Raw genomic sequence first — 18,053 nt, 5'->3', positions numbered from 1 at the left:
GGAGGCTGGCTTTGTCTCTCGCGAGAGCGGCCTGTGGCGGAACTCGAGCGTCGCGGCAGGAAGAGGTTCATGGCCTGCGTGGTCTTTTGCACCATAGAGAAGCGGTCAACATTCCCGTTCACCGCTGGGCCGAAGAGACCAGTGGGGGAAAGCGGCGCGTTCAGAAAGGTGGCTCGCTCAGTTTCCCTCATATCCGCGAGCGTTAACCAGAGGTGCCTCTCCGTCACGGTTAACGCGGCCATGGCTCGTCCGATGGCCTGGGCTGCAGCTTTGGTGGCGCGGAGAGAAAGATCCGTCGCGCTTCTCAAATCCGTAACCGCAGCTGGGTCCCGGCCCTTCTCATCCCATTCACGGAGGAGGTCGGCTTGCAGGATCTGAAGCACAGCCATCGAGTGTAGAGCAGACGCGGCCTGGCCGGAGGCGGAAGTGGCTCTGCAGGCTTTAGACGGGAGGGCTGACCGTGACCGCCATCTCGCGGAGGGCGGGCAAAGGTGCGCTGCGACCGCCTCTTCCACAGGGGGAATCGCTGTGTACCCTTTCTCGGCGGCGCCGTCCACTCGGGAGAGCGACGCGGAGGCCTGTGACTGAAGTCTAGCAGAAAAAGGTGAATTCCACGACTTCGTCAGCTCCGCATGAAGTTCCGGCAGGAATGGAGCGGGCCTGGTTTCTGAAACTGCGCGGCGGCGACTTTGAAGGAAGCAGCCGTCGAGCCTGTTCGGCGCGGGTTCCTTCGGCAGCGACCACTCGAGCCCGAGACGGTCGACAGCTTGCGTCAGCAGGCGCATAAGTTCCGCGTCAGCTCCAGCGCGGGTACGGGCGGATTCCTGGATTGGCGAGGAGGCGGAGTGAAGCGACCATTCCTCGCTGTCTGATGCCAGGATAGAGCAGCAGTCTTTTGTGGCGTGTCCCACGGACTCATCCTCCGAAGTGACGGCAGTGAGGCTCGCAAGCGGCAGCTGCGCCGCTTGCGGGAGCGCCCAGGAGCGCCCAGGAGAGGTGGGGAAGGCGCCCAGGAGCGCCCAGGAGAGGTGGGGAAGGCGAGAGCGAGGCTCGAGGGAGGTTCTCCGGCGAGCGCGTCGCTGTGGCCACAGGTTCCGGCTGTCTCAGGGAACGGCGCTTCTTTCTGCGCGGTCCCACAGGGGGCGGAGTGACTGCTGTGGTGTTGAACGCTTCGAGTCGAGCCCGCAGGGTCGACAGCGGAAGCTCCTCACAGAGCTCGCAGCCCCCGGACGCGAGGGCGAGCTCTGCGTGTTCCAGGCCCAGGCAGAGAGCGCAGATCAGGTGGCGGTCTCCGGCGCTGAGCGGGGCTTTACACGAGCCGCAGGAAGTGCGAGGCATGTTTAAAAAGACGCTCGCTGCTCTTTTAGAATGATTTGCAAAAAGGATACGTCGCCGGATAGCGTAGCTCGCACGGATGGCTGAAGGTGGCGAAGACGGCCGGCTTCCTCAGCGCTGTCCTAAGCTGGCTGTTCGCTGTTCGACGGCGGCGGTGGCTTCTCTCAAATCCAGCGATGCGAAGAGCTCGCTGAAGAGTCGAAAAATCAGAGAATTCAGCCTACAGCCCCTATTTTATACGCTAAGCCACGCCTATCTGGTGGGCTGTGACGCTATAAAGGCGCGGTCGCCCTTCATTGGGCGTGACGTCACGCCGGGCGCACTGGTAGGCTGCAGCAGTTGCCCGCAGGGCAGCCAATGAGCACGCGAGATGGCCTGCTCTAGGTCTGCTAGCTGCTGCACTGCGTTGACAAGTTATACAAAATTAAGGATAATTTTTTGGCTTCAGTATCTCGAGAAGATGAATCTTTCCCGTAGCGTAAGCTAAACTTACGCAATACGAGAGAACCTCTCGTAAGAGAACCAGGCTTGATGAGCATAAGAGACTTCTTTCAAAAACATTAAAAATAGTAATGTGTCCAAACTTATGTACTGTGTAAGTAAAAACATTTAAAATTAAATGTTGTATAAATTAAAAGGTTAGGAATCATATTTGTTTCAAGAGTTTTTTATTGGGGGTGGGGGGCCTCGAAGATGAATATTGCCTAGGGCCTCCAAATTTCTAGAACCGGCCCTGCCCTCAGCTAGTTGGTATGAGGTGAGAGAAAACCCAACAGCGAACCACAGTCAAAGAGTCTTTTAATATTAAATGAGGAAGCCACCAGTAACAGAAAGAAGTAGCAAGCGTAATTAGAGAAAAGGGAGAACGGGTGCGGGGGATCTAGCGCGAAGCAGAGGGAACAAGGAACAACTGGAAGAGAGGGAGAGTGTAATTGAGTATCAGCGTAAAGCGAATGAAAGTGCGTGTATCGTGTGTGACCAGGAGAGGGAGGAAGAGGAGAGGAAAAGAGACTGGATCATGACACTAGTAGTTGAATGAGTTTTAAAATATCTGGTTATTTTGCTTTATTTGAACTTCCATTTGGATGAATCCTGCTGAAGGATCCATTCTTGCTTCAGTTTTTTCACTGGAAATGAATCACTATAAATTCATATGTGTATGGATTAAAGGATCATGGATATTACTCTCCTCAGTTCCTCCAGCCTTTCCCCACATTTAAACTGCATTTTTAGCCAGGGTGTCATAAATAGAAGTCAAATAAAGGTTAAATAAATTAAATTAAATAAACAGCTGAGTCATCTTGGCTGCTTCTGTATAAGGTCACTTTTAGGTGTGCAAACATGATATTGTCATTGCTTGACTGGATTTGTCGCAATAGCTTTGATTTGAAGCCAAACAGTTAAAAAATTTACGCTACAAAACCTTCTTTGTAAAGGTTTCAAGTTTTCAAGCCTTCTTTTTGCCGTGCCGCTCTCCTTAGCTCTTTGGTAAAACCATAACTGATAGAAAGTTTTTTGCGGATGACATAGACATCATCAATCAGAGATGATGTTCAGGATCAGATTCAAACGGGCAAAGTGTGATGTCAAGCCTGTCAAATGTAATTCTTCTGATGTATGTGGAGCTTTAAACATCTTGTTGGTGCCTATGTCGTGCTTGATCCTGTCTGTGAAAGGTTTTATTTCACACAGTGTGTACACTTATGTCGGCCCTTGGGTTTGTAGGGCCCCACCTGTAAACTGTCATAGGCAATGGCATTAGTTCACACACCTGAGGACTTACAGTAGGACTACACTGTATGTTCAAGGTTTCTTTGCAACTACTTGAACCAAACGGTGACAGAATTTGGGTAATGTTTGGGTAAACAACTCATATAAAGTAGTCAAGCTGGGTTTTTGGCACAACTAGCTGTTTTGTAACAACATGCAAATGAAAGTTTGCATGCAGATGATTTGATTATTGGATGTTCACAGTTGCCCGGGCTGTTGTCGTGATTGGTTGATCTGTGAGTGACAGAAGGAGGATTTGGTTCCCAGGCATGAATAGCCGTGCCAGAGCCCTCTGAATAATGGAAACTAGTGAAAGTCAATGCAGCACATCAAGATCGCCTTTTTCAGAGAGATCTGCCAGTTCTGCATGTGATGCAAGTCGAAATACAATAGTACTAATCAGCTGATTGTCAAAGCCATAACACATCGAGGGAGAAGAACTAAGTGTAGCAAGGTGGAATAACTCCACCTATTAGGAGATCGTGCGCATGCGTGTGGCTTATTGGCTGCCCTTGTATGGAGTATAAAAGAAGTGGGCTTTGGTGACCGGATATGCGTCTTGGTATTGCCGTGATGTCACGTCATCTGTTGCCGCCGACGGTCCAAACTGTTCGTGTCTGCGCTGCGCTCGCTGCCTGCTTGTCACAGGTATGTTCAGCCGTGTCATAAATGAGTGTTGACCCTGTGTAGCTGCTTTCCGTTTTATTCACAGTGAAATATTTATAGCATGTCATTTACAGCGATTATGTTTCTAATGGAGTGGCTGTATTCCTGCATGGTGTGCGACCATGAATGGTTTGGTTACATTGACCATCCCGTGGTATGTATAATTATAGCTTTGTTGATTTTAGTAATGTTATTCTCTTTAACATATTGCTATGCTCTGCAGGTTTATCTGCAGATCTGAGGGTTCTCCCTGCCTACTTAATGGGATTGAGCGTCAATATTAACTAGTGAAGCGGCTAAGTGTGACTATGTTGCTGTTTTGCCTCTGTCTAGTTTTTATAGTAACGTTAAACTGTGTGCATGTTGGTGCGGTATCGTCATGTGCCTCGGTCGAGGCTGGTGCGGCATTGGTTGGCTGGTCTGTCTTCACCAGCTGCCGCCTGCTTGATCTTCTGATTGTGCATCAGTACATGGAGTTTCTTTATGAATGTTTGTTATTTTGTTATGGTGCATAATTCACTCTGGGCATTGTAATGTATAACGGCTGAATGAAATGTTTTTTTTAACTGTTCTCCCTTACGAGAACAGTTATTTGTATGTTTCTGTTTGTGGTTTCTTGTTATTGTTGTACATTTATATTGTGTTATTTTCTTTGCAGGAGCTGGAGGTTTCCGGAGAGGGAGGGCTAGCTGCTATCGTGTGTGGTGATTTACACCTAGGCCGTGTTTTCTTGGATCCAAAGTTCACGTGTGTGTGTGTGTGTGGGAGGGGGGGGGGGGTGGTTGTCTGGATCCTGAAAATCCTGAAAAATTAACAGAAATCCTGTTAATTTGGCAGCTAGCCTGTACCTCCAGGAACCTCCACTGCTGGTCTATTAGTTAGATTTAGATATAGGTTTGTTGTAATGTGTTTCTGATGCAAACTGCGTGAACGTTACTGTAAAATTGATTCTGAGAATCTTGTGACTTTTTTAACTATTTATTATGAAGTGCTGATGAGAGAAATAAAAAGTCTATTTTTCTATATGTTGCCCCACGTCTCTTTACCCACGTCCTAGATGACGAACCTGTGCGCCCTTAGGGCGGTTAGTCCCCAGTATTCTGGGGTGGCGTAGTCGACCGTTGTTGCCATTAAGGGAGCTTTTATTTTGCTCTTAGAGGAGACAGTGGCTCCCTCCACTCCCGCTTTGCCACATAAGTTACATGAACAATCCAAGTACATATTTTACACCACTGACAAGGGAAATGACGAAAGGTAAGGTAATGACGGTAATGACGAAATGCGCTCTGTAGCGCTGTTTGTTTGCTGTCGGCTACGGTAGAAACATGACGTCACAATATGTCGACCTTCATAGAAGGGGGTGCCCGCGGTTATGTAGATATAAATGTCTCATTCTAATGTAATAAAAACACAACGGTTCATTTGAGTAAGGTCTTTATGCACCCCTGAACACATAGTTATGGATCTTATATTGCATTTCTGTCAATAGATCCTCAGAAATATTACACATTGCACCTTTAACATCAACATTATGTCGAGTCAGCAGGGCTAACGTTAAAACTCGCCGTTTGTAATGTTACGTTATGTATTAACCTTATAAAAGTCTGTCTAGCTTTAGCAAATGTAACATTTTACCTGTCCTAATAAAGTTAAAACGTTATTAACGTTAGCCCTGAATGTTAAACATGCATCAGCCATCATAACGTTAACGTTAAAAAGAGCTCTAGACTTCACGAACAGTAGATCTTTTGTTGTGACCCTTTCTTTTTTGACTGTGAGTGAGGGAAATGCCATCCTCGGATGGGTCTGCCTTCACAAAACTCCCTGTACTCTCATCTGTCCTTTTTTTAGAGGTATATTGTTATCGGTGGTAGTAAATTTCTTATATAGGGATGAATAAGTGCTCAAGTAGTGGAAGAGTATTTCTTAATAAATATGTAATGAATTCACACATCATTGTGTGATGTAGACTAATAAAAATCCTTTTCAACATGACTGTAACTCTATATATTCTCGCACTCCCATGGTCAAAATCCTTAAATTGACTATTTCACCTGAACTTAAAACTTTTGAGCACCTGTGGGGGATTTTGCAGAGACAAGGTCATCATCCTAGAGGTAAACAGAAAATATTTGAAAACTTGTTATGAACTTGTACCAAGAACGGTCATAGCCTATACATAAAGTTATGGAGGACAGAACTATATAAGTAGCATACAAAAAAAAACAAAATGTTAAACAGATTAAATAAATCCAAAATACTGTTTTGTACATTCTATGTATCTTGAAGTTGTACAGAACTATATCAAGACTCCGTTAAAGTAAATGCACACAGACAATTTCACTCAATTATTTTCTAATGATTTTATTTGTCAGAGGAACACAGTCATCTAGAGTTATCATGTCATCATCACTGTCTTCAAGGAGAACAGAGGCGTCCATAAAACAGAATGACATTGGAGGGATTATGTCGGATGAAGAAAAGGAAAGGGTGATCTGCAATAAAGGTTTTTGGGGGAGGGGATAAGAACACTGAGCATCCTATATAAGAGAGGGGTGCGGCGGTGGCTGCAGCCGCTTCGGTTCCTTTCTCATTTACTTCAACAAAGGCTTTATGGATCACCTTCGACAGCACCAGGTCGTTGTTGGAGGACATGCCCGAAAGATTCACCTTCTCCTCGTCAAAGACATCCACCATTCCCATGCTGATCAGAAGACTCTTCATGTCATAAGTTTCCTCCATCTTGAATTTAGGCAGAGACACTTGAACTTCATCTAGGATCATCTTGCTGGGTTTGGTCCACGCCATGAGCTTCTCGTAGGTCAGTGCCTTTTCAAGCTGGATAATAAAGTGAGATGTTAATGTGTGTCCATTTACATAATCTGGGGTCTGTTTGTACAGCATCAATTATGTGACGATTATTTTTTTGAGTTTGTATTGGCAAATGGAGTCATGGAGACAGTAACTTTATTTTATATGATTTTATTCACAGACTGAATCTGAGCAAAAATATGTAATTTGGTGCAGATGCTGAAATTCATATGGCCAAAAGGCAAGATAAAATTCTGATAGCTTGTAATCTAAATCATTGAGATCTTTATAACAGTATAGCAGACGACATAAAATAGCCTACATATAATATCAATCGTCACTCTATATCTGCTAACAATATGTCTCAGTAAAATTATATTTAAGTGCATATATAAGATATAATGCAATGCAATACAATGATTATTGAGATGAAAAAATAAATGCTCCTCAAAATCCTGAGAAACCAGTAAACTTAAGTTGCTTCAGTCCAGTAAGTGTTCATCAAAATAATTTAAAAGTTATTATTTTGTGTACTTTATACAACCCCAAATCAGAAAAAGCAACACACCCCCAAAAAGTTGGGACAGAGACATGTTTACCACTGTGTCACTTCACCTTTCCTTTTAATTACACTTTTTAATCATTTGGGAGTTGAGTATACTAATTGTTGGAGTTTTGCTAGTGGAATATTTGCCAAATCTTGTCTGACACAAGACAGCCGCTCAACAGTCTGTGGTCATCGTTGCCTGATTCTCCTTTTCATGATGGGTCATACATTTTCCATAAGAGACATATCTGGACTGCAGTAAACAGGAGGCATATCCCTTCTATGTTGCAGAGTGTCTAGAAACCACTCAGTTTTAGCATGTGCAGAATGAGGCCTGGCATTGTCTTGCTTCCCAGGAAAGATGTCATCTTGATGGCAGTTATGTCTCTGTACAATCCAAATACATGCCTCCATGTCAATGGTACCTTCACAATAATGCAGGTTACCCATACCGTTTGCAATGATACACCTCAATACCAGCACAGATGTTTGCTTTTGCACCTTTCGCTGGTGCAAGTATTAGTAAAGATTTCACAGTAAAAATAGACATGAAGTACGAGCGAAGGTAGACATCTTTACAAAAAGACTTGCTAAAAAAATAAAAATGATCAATCTGTGCTGTCTCACCTTCTGAAGGCCAGTGGTGTCGTCTTCCATCTCGTTAGGAAGGATGATCAACATACTGAGATTCTTCCCGACATACGGCAACTCCAGAACCTGAGTGTTGATCTCTGCGATGAAGGCCAGATGAAACTCCGCCTTTTGATACATCATCTCCACTGGTTTAGTTTGATTCTGCCAAGCATCAATGGAAACACATTATAAACCCTCAGATTTCATCATGACTGTTAAAAATATTTTTAAAAAGACCATGAAATCCCACCTTGTTCAGCTTAAACTGCCCATCTCTGGTGGATTCCTTTGGGAATTTCTCCTCCCAGTTTCCCCTGAAGTAGATGGCATTAACCAAAACCAGTTTCGTCATCCCATTGATGACTCCCTGTGGCACCAAGTCCTTGATCTTCTCTAAAATACAAATGGACATTTAGTTTGAGCAGTGATTTGAACTGGTTGGGTTTGATATTTTTTATTATTTATCTCAACTCAAGAACCCATGAAGCTAAACCTGGCCCTTGAAAATACATTTTTGCTAAACCTAAGGTGCTGCAAAAAACTTGAAATAACTTTTATTTGTAAGAGTGTAGAATAAGTTTCAAATGTAGAATAAGTTTATGCTGGATTTCACCTTGTGTTTTTTTCTCCACCCATTTGTTGATGTTGACACGAGCAGCCTCTGATTTGTTCTTGAAGTCCACCTTCTCCAGTCCGGCTTCATAGTAGCTTTTTGCGTCATTGAGGAATTTCTGTTACATAGCAAACCGATTGAGGTGTTAATGAGTTGAGTACATTTCCAGAACCCCCAGAGAATAAATCGATTCTTACCTCAACAAACTGGTAGGATTGATCTCCGTAGAGGCGGTTGGCAAGACTCAACACATACGGGACTCCTGGTTTGTTCAGCTTTCTCATGAACTTGAAGCTGAAATTAATTTGGTACACTGAATCATGATGGAGTCTCTGCATTTGGGTAAGAGGGTTTTTAAAGCCCAATACCTGCACAGCATTATTGTGGGTAAAATTAATAAAGATAACCTCACTATTCTGATATGTTTAACATATAAACTAAAAAAAATGCTGGGTTGTTTTAACCCATGTTTGGGTCAAATATGGACAAACCTAACCGTTTAAAAAAAATTAAATTCAGACCCAAATTCAATGGCAAGACTCAACACAAACGGGACTCCTGGTTTGTTGAGCTCACTCATAAACTTGTTGAAGCTGGAATGGATTTGGTCCTCACGTTTTTCCTCTGGACATTTCTGTTTGCATTAACAATATCAGATTTAATCAGCTGAATCATACGAACCCAAAGGATACATGCATCTCTACAGTAAATACAGCTGTTCATGCAACAGAACCTTGACAGAATGTTAGCTAAAGTTCTGAGAACGTTCCCTGTTAACTGGGTTAGTGTTTGATGTAAATATTCATACGAAACCTTGAGTTCAGCAGGTGTTTGAGGTTTCTGGGTTTGCTGCATCATTGGTGGTTCATTGTTAAAGCCCAGGACCTACACAGCATTGGTATGGTAGAATTAATAAAGATAACTTCAACATATTGAGTGCATTTCTCAAATGCTCATTAGAATAGTTTAAAATGGGCTAGAAAAGATAATGAAGAACTGATGATTTCAAACACATTCTTTGTTGTTTTTGGCCATCAGGCCTTTGATAATTAAATGAGTAGAAAGAGTGATTAATTGCTGGAATTTTACTGTTTATGCCATACCTGGAACTCAATTTACATTTGGTGAGTTCAGAATCAAATACTCCCTCTGGGTTTGTGAAAAGTCTCCAGATGCCCCACTACTTCCAAGATTCTGAAGTGCACATTCAATGGACACTTTACTATCCCATGAGGCCACAGGAGAGGATTTATGAATGGCATTTATGTGATTTCAGACGCAGCTACAGATTAAATTTCATTCAGGAAACACAATATATATGTAAAAATGCTTTCACAAATGGAAAAAAATATGTAAATGCTGTATACAGAGATGGGAAGTAACGTCTCAGGTTACGTATGTAACCCTGGTTCCCTGAAAGGGAACGAGACGCTGTGTTTGAGACGCGATGGGAACGCTCTGCGTGATTACGTCGTGAAGCACGTGTAAAATCAGTCCAATGGAAGCCCACTACGACATAGGTGACGTCATAGACCAGGAAACTATATAGCAGCCCTGAAATCAGACCGCGACAGCTTCTGAAAAACCTGAAGCAAGTCGATCAGGGCATGCAGGAAGTATGGCAGGCAAACGCAGCGTCTCGTTCCCTATCAGGGAACCAGGGTTACATACGTAACCTGAGACGTTCCCTTTCAAGGGAACTCGAGCTACGTTTGAGACGCGATGGGAACCCCATACCCACTACGCCATAGTGACAAATGCCCGTTCTGTGTGAAGTCCTGCGCACACTAAGAAGCAAGCAACCTCGCCCCAGGAGTGGAGAGGTCAAGGTCATAAAACCTGAAAAATGTATGCGGAGAGGACCATCCTGCCGCATTACACACGTCAAGAAGGGAAACTCCCGAAATTAAGGCCATAGAGGCCGCCATACTCCGAGTAGAATGGGCCCGCACAGCCATAGGTGAAGGCTGTCCCGCCGCTTCATAAGCCAATGAATAGCCTCGACTATCCATTTACTCATCACCTGTTTAGATGCAGGGCATCCTCTCTTGAGTGACCCAAAACAAACAAATAATTGCTAAGATTTACGCCACAGAGAAGCTCTGTGAATGTAGGCATCTAAAGCCCGGACTGGACATAACAGGTTAAGCTGTTCCTGATCTGGGGTATTAAAGGGAGGAGGATAAAAGGCCTGCCGCACTATTGGGCCCCCAACATTTAGTGGGACCTTAGGAATATAACCTGGTCTAGGGTAGAGGAATGCTTTCACCATACTAGGTGCAAATTCCAGACATGAAGGAGCAACCGACAAAGCATGTAAATCACCAATTCTCTTGATAGACGAAATAGCAAGGAGAAATATAATCTTTAGAGTGAGGAATTTTTCTGAAACCTCCTCGATGGGCTCGAAGGGAGCCAAGGCCAGACCCTCAAGTACAATGGCCAAATCCCAAGCCGGTGCTCTAGATTGCAGTGCAGGCCTGAGCCTCAATGTACCACGGAGAAAACAAATAATAAGAGGATCTCTCCCAAGAGAAGAAGCCCCGAGAGGGGTGATAAGCAGATATAGCCGCTACGAACACCTTTAAGCTGACCTTCCTCAGAGAGTCGCACCCCAGCAGAACTCCCGGGAGCATTGATAACGGGGGGAATGTGTACAGGTGCAGCCTCGGCCACACCTGCACCATAGCGTCCAGTCCGAGAGGAGCTGGATATGTGAGGGAAAACCATAGCGAAAAGATCGACCTGAGCTTGACCAAAGATTTCCCATAGGAGCTCCACCACCACGGGGTGAAGTCTCCATTCCCCGGGCCTCAGCCCCTGCCTCAACAGGATATCTGCTCTGATTTACGAGATCGTCAGTGTGTTGTCCGGACCCTCCGCCGAGCGACCACTCATGATCACTTCCGACTTGTGAGGGAAGCATCCGTCGATAGCATAATGCGTCGACAAGAAACCCCCAACACTGGGCCTGGGCGAGGAACCAAGGTTCTTCCACATGACCGAGGCACGTAGGCATAGCCGCGTGACCTTGATCATGTGAAAACGGATTTCCCCTCGGAGAAACCCCTTGGTCCTGAGCCACCACTGCAGGGGTCTCATGTACAGAAGGCCAGAAGTAATTACGTTGAAGGCAGCAGACATGAGACCCACAGTCTGAAACTGTTTCACAGTGAGTGACTGGCCTAGATAAACCCATATTACACCTAGAAAAGTGGTCCTCTGAGCTGGGAGGACCACACTCTTCTGGCGTTAAGTGGCAACCCCAACATCTTTAAATGAGACGGAACGACATCTCGATGCCGAACTGCCATATGCTCAAATTGAGCTAGGATCAACCAATCGTCGATATAATACAATACGCGAATGCCCTGGAATCTCAAAGGAGCCAGAGCTGCATCCACGCATTTTGTAAAGGTAGGCCAAATGGACCTAGGCCAAATGGAAGAACCCGATACTGGTATGCTTCGCCCCATTTTTAAAGCGAACTTCAGGAACTTCCTGTGATGAATAGATACTTGGAAGTACGCGTCCTTCAAGTCTATTGTGACAAACCAGTTCTCGGACTGAATCTGTGATACAATCTGTTTGAGTGTAAGCACTTCCTGCTCCATAACCAGAGCCTGCTGTGAGTCCACTACCGTAGGGAGGACCCCCTGAAATCTGGGCGGACGAGAACCGCTGTAACCCTTTTCTATTATGTGCAGGACCCATAGAGAAATATTTGGCAGAAGCTTCCACGCTGCCAGAAATTCAGATAAGGGGAACCAGTCTCTCGAGACTGGCCTCTGGATTTGCTTGAACAATCATTTCGGTGCCCTGAAGCGGCGAACCGGCAGGGAACAACCGAACTGATCGTTCTACAACCCTCCTCGGAGGATTGCATGGGGACGCTGACACCTCGGCGCCCTGAAGCGGCGAACCGGCAGGGAACACCCGAACTGGCAGCGCTGCGACCCTCCTCAGAGAGTCGCACCCCAGTGGGAGCCGAGGAGAAACGATTTCTCAAAACCGTCCCTCCTTTTATTTTTTCGACAGGACTTCTTGTCTAAGCTTTATTAGAGATGACGACAGTCCTCTTTTTATTTAGATCTTGCCTACCTCTAACAGCTTAGTTCCTACGACCCTCCTCGGAGGATCGTAGGAAAAAGCAGGCACCTCGGCACCCTGAAACGGCGAACCGGCAGGGAGACCGAACTGACTGCTCTACGACCCTCCTCGGAGGATCGTATGGGGACGCTGACACCTCGGTGCCCTGAACGGCGAACCGGCAGGGAACAACTGATCTGGCAGCGCTGCGACCCTCCTCAGAGAGTCGCACCCCAGAGGGCGCCGAGGAGAAACGATTTCTCAAAACCGTCCCTACCCCGGAGGGGACCACCCTTAGAAGCCTGATAGCCTCAGCATCAGGTCTTCTTCTTTGCACTCTATGCCAGTTTAAGGAACATAGATTGGTGAGGAAGAAACCTCTGGAACGCCGCTGAAAGGTTTAGTTTTCTTGAAAGCGGAGCGTCCAAAAGAACAGACATTTTTTTCTTTCTTTTTCTTTATTTTTATATCAGAAAAACGTATACATATAAACATATATATATATATTTATATATATTCTCGAATATATTCTCGAATAGAGTCGATGCTGACATCCTCACATTCATCTATGTCCTTAAATACTTTACCCACCAGTACTGCCTCATAAAATTTATTTATTATTAAAGATGGCTGGTGGGTAACGTCGGGGTTAAAAATGATGACGCCGACTCGGGAGAGAGAAAGCTCGCAAGCGTCTCTATAATCCAAGGCACTGTCATATCATGATACTTAATACCCATAACATTACTCTAGTTAAGACGTTTGGGTATTAAACACATAAAATAGAAACCGGTTTATTCCACGATCTCGACACCTCAGTGTGGAGATAGGGAAAAACCAGTAGTCCCCGACGAGGAGGCTGAGATACAGAGTTTTCCTGTTTTTTTAGATACATTTCATCTAATAAACTCTTTTTATTTTCACTCTCATAATGTTCAGCTGTCCAGTAAATATTTAACTAGCAACAGCATTAGAAAAACCTCCTTTAAAAAGCTCATCTTTACTCAACAGAGTTATGAGCTGCCCATTTATTGAAAAATCAAACATCTGCCTTTTTCTAAATACTTTTATTTGTTTTGTTCACTTTTTCTTAACAAAACACTAACGATACCAATTCCTCGGAACTGGAAATCGCAGCACACTGGATCTGCAGGTGAAAGCTAAGATAGGGCGGAGCCCGTCCCAACCCACGCTGTCAGATCCGTTTGCGAACCCCAAAATGCGAGTCGCCGCCGTGTCTAGGCAACAGCGGGACCCGCGCGGGTAACGCGAACCGAACCATTCTCCTCAAAGAACGATCGGCGAGAGCGGAGCGTCTTCATAGATAGACTCATACAATGCACACAATCAGCCCCCTCGAGGACTGACTGGGCATGCTCCACTCCCAAACAAGCAACAAAAAGCTGATGTGTGTCCCCACCCGTAATATAACGAGGGCAGGGAACAACACACCGTCTATAATCTTGCTTGCTCGCCATAATAATGATAGATTGGGCTTGACAGACAATAATAAATAGACAAGGACAGATATACAGAGAGCGCTTGCTGAAGGTACAGAAGCTGTCGCGGTCTGATTTCAGGGCTGCTATATAGTTTCCTGGTCTATGACGTCACCTATGTCGTAGTGGGCTTCCATTGGACTGATTTTACACGTGCTTCACGACGTAATCACGCAGAGCGTTCCAATCGCGTCTCAAACGCAGCTCGAGTTCCCTTGAAAGGGAACGATGTACAAATACTCTGTTACTGTACTTAAGTCGATTTTTCTGGTATCAGTACTTCAAAACTTTTTACTTTCACTCTTACTTTTGATGCAAATACTGTATCTGTACTTTCTACTTAATTTTCAAACCTGGCTCATTACTTTAATTAGGGGTTCAAGCACGTTAGTGCTGAAACCCTATTGTAATTGTAAGGATTTGTAAAACGCATCGTGCAGACCAAACCGTAAGTGCTAGAGACTTTAAACCTGGCCAGATGGTGGGCCTCAATTTGGGGAGAACCTATCAGAGTATGACCCCGATTGGCCCATAGGTGGCGCTACAGCAACCAAAAGTACTAAATCGCTCATAACTCCTAGACCGTTTGACTAAGAATCAATGTTTTTACACCACTGTGATCCTTGGCCCAAGACGGACAATGTGTATATCTCTTATTTCAAAAAAAAAGAAAAAAATTCTTCCATTCTTGGATTTTGTCCAAAACCTACTTTTGCGAACTAGTCCCTGGTTTTTTGCCCGATCGGAACAAACCAGTCTAGGGCAATTCTCTGGACTCTCTAGATCAATAATTGTAAAAAAAAAAAAAAAAATGCATTTTGGGTGGCTCTAACAGGGTCTAGAACTCAGAACTTCACAAAAATTGGTGGACATATGTGACATAACATAGTAAACAAGCATGCACAATTTTATGGAGATCGGACAATAGGTAGCGCTATAACTGTTAAAAAGCTTTGAAAACCATGTATTTCCTATGGTAAATTGCTTGTATTGGCTGTAAATGGTCTTTCCATCTATAATGTCAGTGGTTAAATGCTTGCTAAATAAAACGTAATGTCTTTAATGCTTATGTGCTTAAAAGCCTTAAATGCATTAAATGCTTGAACCCCGATAAATGCTGCTTGCAGCTTTAATTCTAATCTGTATTTGTTGGCATGATCAATATTTCTTGTCATTGTGCGCCTTTTTCAACAGAAAACATGACTCCCCCATTGGTGTATAATTTTCTTGACTATCACGCACCACAGATGTACTATAAGCTCCCACGGAGAAGGCAACAAGAACAATGATTAACGTCATGGATGAGATGGAGGGAGTTGGTGATGTTGACATAACTGAGAATAGAGACATTCCTGATCACGCATGGACATATATGAGAGAGATTATGTAATTGTCTGCATTAAAAAGGATTCCTGACGAATGTTCTGCTAATTGTGTCAACCTAAAAAGCACAAAATGCTGGCTTTCAAGAATTCGCTGTTGAATTTATTAAAGCACTTAAAGGTTGTTAATGCCCAGTTTTTGAAGCAATTCGCAGGAATTCAGATTTTAAAGGGGTTAAGAATTTTTCCCTACAGTTTTGTTTCTCAGTGTTGTATAAGGGATGTTGCCACGTGTTGCTAGTGCTGATGGCACACACATTAATATTCAGTCTTTAGGACAAATTGTTTAGGCCAGTGAATAGTCTTGTGTCTGTCATCAGTCATGTCACCAATTTGAGCAGAACTGATTTAAATAATTACTTTTTCTTTTTTTTATTATGAAAATGTGTTCTCTGCACTCTATCGGTGCATCCCTATACAGTAGGTGGTGGTAATACTCCTAAGGAGTGAGCGGTCAAAATGCCTTTTATTTAAACATTTTGACAATTTTAGGTGTAAAAATCATACTAACATTATAAGTGCACCCCAGGAAACATAATAAAATAATGCAGTTCATGACCCCTTTAAAATCTGGAACGCATTTTAAGCTTGTTCAAAGGCTTGAGTCGCTTCCTGGTCGCTCTGACTCAGTCTACTTTCCCGTCACCTTCTTTTAAAAGTATATTGTGTGAGATTACCTTAATCAACTGAGCTGCTGTGTTTCCTCTTGCACCGAGCGACACCATGGCCAGAGCCGAGGAGATGCTGACTGGAGAGAAGAACACATTTCCTGATGCGTTTCCTTCGCTGATCTTCTTGAACAGGTCGAGGGAGAACTGTGTGTTTGCTGCATTCAAAGACTCCATTTTCACAAGCTAGAAAGCAGGAGAGAGAGAGAGAGAGAGAGAGGGAGAGAGAGAGAGAGAGAGAGAGAGAGAGAGAGAGAGAGAGAGAGAGAGAGAGAGAGAGAGAGATGATCAGCATAACAATGTGAAAATAATTAAATCCCAAACACAGCATTGCTCAGTTCAGTTGTCATTTCCTATAAAAAAAAGAAACAGTCAATCAGTGCTTTATCTCTCAAGTGAAATCAGTTTTGTCAAAATCAGAACAGTAATTTAACATTTTGCATAATTTTCACCGTTACACATGCATAACTGAAGTGTACAAATCTGTTCTATTAGACCTGTTAACTCACTGCATTGTATTAAAATACTTCTAACAAACAGAGAAGTTAAATAAAAAGCATTACCTAGAATATTCAGCAGGAACGATTAAGTTTCAACGTGTGTTGGAGGAAACAGCAACCTACCTGCCTCTCTCTTGAAACCAACACGGAAGTGACTTAAACTGCATCCAAAACCACAACCTGAATGAGTCTCTGAGACTCTCTTGAGGCAACTGCAATACTGTTTATTTCTTCAATCATAAACAGAAAAAAAATTATATGACTTTGAATGTAAAAATAGGCCTACCTAATTATTATGCTTGAATACACATCGTTTCAACAAAATGCATCCATGCAGTTGCTATTTTAGTATCATTGATATACTATTATATTTTTTGTTAACATTTTCCTTTTCATATATTTTGTTTTAATTTTAATTAAAAAAAAACTTAAACTAAACAATTTCAATGTAAACTAAACTATTTCAACCTAAACTAATTGAAAATGAGAGATTTTCCTTCTTAACTGAAATAAAGGTTTTTTTCTATTTTATTTTTTATGTCAATCAAAGGAGAACTCCGGTCAATTTTAACATTGAGCTAATTTTTTTGTAAATTTGGAGTGCTGTCAGTACAGAGAACAATGACAAAAATCGGTGTTGCCTACACCGTGTTATCTTCTTTTTAAAATTTGCACCCGGTTGACTTAAATGGGGCACATTTTAAACCTGCTTTTAGTCTCTTAACATCATTGATGTGACATTACCTACCCCCCCCCCCCCTTGGACCCCGACGTCATGGAGGTCTACCTCTGGGCCGTGGTGCAGGTTTGTCAGGATATTTACCATGGAATTCAAGGAGCAGATTGGGATCAAGGATATCGTTCTGAGGTATGAATATAATTATAATGCTCTTCAAATTCGGGAGATAAATTGGGGTCCTCTGTCGGCCACAATGTCTTCTGGAATACAAAAGTTTCGAAAGATGTGTTCCATCAACAGTTCAGCAGTGACAAAAGCTGTAGGAAGACCTTTCAGGGGAATTCATTTACAAGCCTTGGAGAATCGATCGATGACTACAAGGATACAGGTATTGCCTTCAGAGATGGGAAGATCTGTGACAAAATCGACCCCGATTTGGGACCAGGGTCTATGTGGAACAGGAATTGGTACTAGTTTACCCGCTGGAAGATTTCTCTGATCTTTTGACATGGCACAGGGAATACATCCTTGAACAAACGCTGTGATGTCATGTTGCATGTTGGGCCACCAATACCCGAGTTGGAGAGTCGAGTAAGTCTTGTTTACTCCGGGGTGACCTGTGCCTACAGAGGAATGAGCGGATGAAATCAAGGAATTGCGGAAATCTTCAGGCACGTAAATCTTTCCAGGGGGACATCCTGGGGTTCCAGGTTGCTGTTGTGATAATTCGAGCAGTTGTTCATTGATTTCCCACTGAATGGGATTGACGAATAACCTCTCTGGTAGGATGGTTTCAGGTTCTTCCATAGGAACTTCTGGGGCATGGACACGTGAAAGAGCATCTGCTCTCACATTCTTCGA

General features: G+C 43.7%; 2 protein-coding genes across 6 annotated transcripts in view; both read right to left on the bottom strand.

Annotated features, from left to right (window-relative positions):
• Nucleotides 1–18,053, bottom strand: part of LOC143730985 (leukocyte elastase inhibitor-like) — a 101,878-nt gene that overhangs the window by 63,904 nt on the left and 19,921 nt on the right. Inside the window, exon 1 of one of the 2 annotated variants that reach the window (XM_077221598.1) lies at nucleotides 16,577–16,599. The exons of the other annotated variant lie outside the window; for it this stretch is intronic. The gene's annotated coding sequence lies outside the window, so the exon portion shown is untranslated. Of the gene's footprint in view, nucleotides 1–16,576; nucleotides 16,600–18,053 lie in introns of those variants that run through there. 2 annotated transcript variants of the gene reach the window in all.
• Nucleotides 1–18,053, bottom strand: part of LOC143730986 (leukocyte elastase inhibitor-like) — an 88,825-nt gene that overhangs the window by 51,013 nt on the left and 19,759 nt on the right. The window contains exons 1-9 of one of the 4 annotated variants that reach the window (XM_077221600.1): nucleotides 16,577–16,654; nucleotides 16,023–16,199; nucleotides 9,189–9,260; nucleotides 8,897–9,009; nucleotides 8,573–8,669; nucleotides 8,376–8,493; nucleotides 8,013–8,155; nucleotides 7,757–7,924; nucleotides 6,110–6,609 (exon numbers count right to left, since the gene is read on the bottom strand). In XM_077221600.1, coding sequence (XP_077077715.1) covers nucleotides 6,190–6,609; nucleotides 7,757–7,924; nucleotides 8,013–8,155; nucleotides 8,376–8,493; nucleotides 8,573–8,669; nucleotides 8,897–9,009; nucleotides 9,189–9,260; nucleotides 16,023–16,190 — 1,299 coding nt within the window. In that variant the 5' untranslated portion in view covers nucleotides 16,191–16,199; nucleotides 16,577–16,654 and the 3' untranslated portion in view covers nucleotides 6,110–6,189. Of the gene's footprint in view, nucleotides 1–6,109; nucleotides 6,610–7,756; nucleotides 7,925–8,012; nucleotides 8,156–8,375; nucleotides 8,494–8,572; nucleotides 8,670–8,896; nucleotides 9,010–9,188; nucleotides 9,261–16,022; nucleotides 16,200–16,576; nucleotides 16,660–18,053 lie in introns of those variants that run through there. The other 3 variants (XM_077221605.1, XM_077221601.1, XM_077221603.1) reach the window with 3 other exon arrangements.

The sequence above is a fragment of the Siphateles boraxobius genome, unplaced genomic scaffold (genome assembly GCF_051911475.1).
Source record: "Siphateles boraxobius isolate OS27281-9 unplaced genomic scaffold, OSU_SipBor_1 84, whole genome shotgun sequence".
Lineage (NCBI taxonomy): Eukaryota > Metazoa > Chordata > Actinopteri > Cypriniformes > Leuciscidae > Siphateles > Siphateles boraxobius.
Note: the sequence above shows the minus strand (reverse complement) of the source record. Positions and strands in the feature narration are given on the sequence as shown.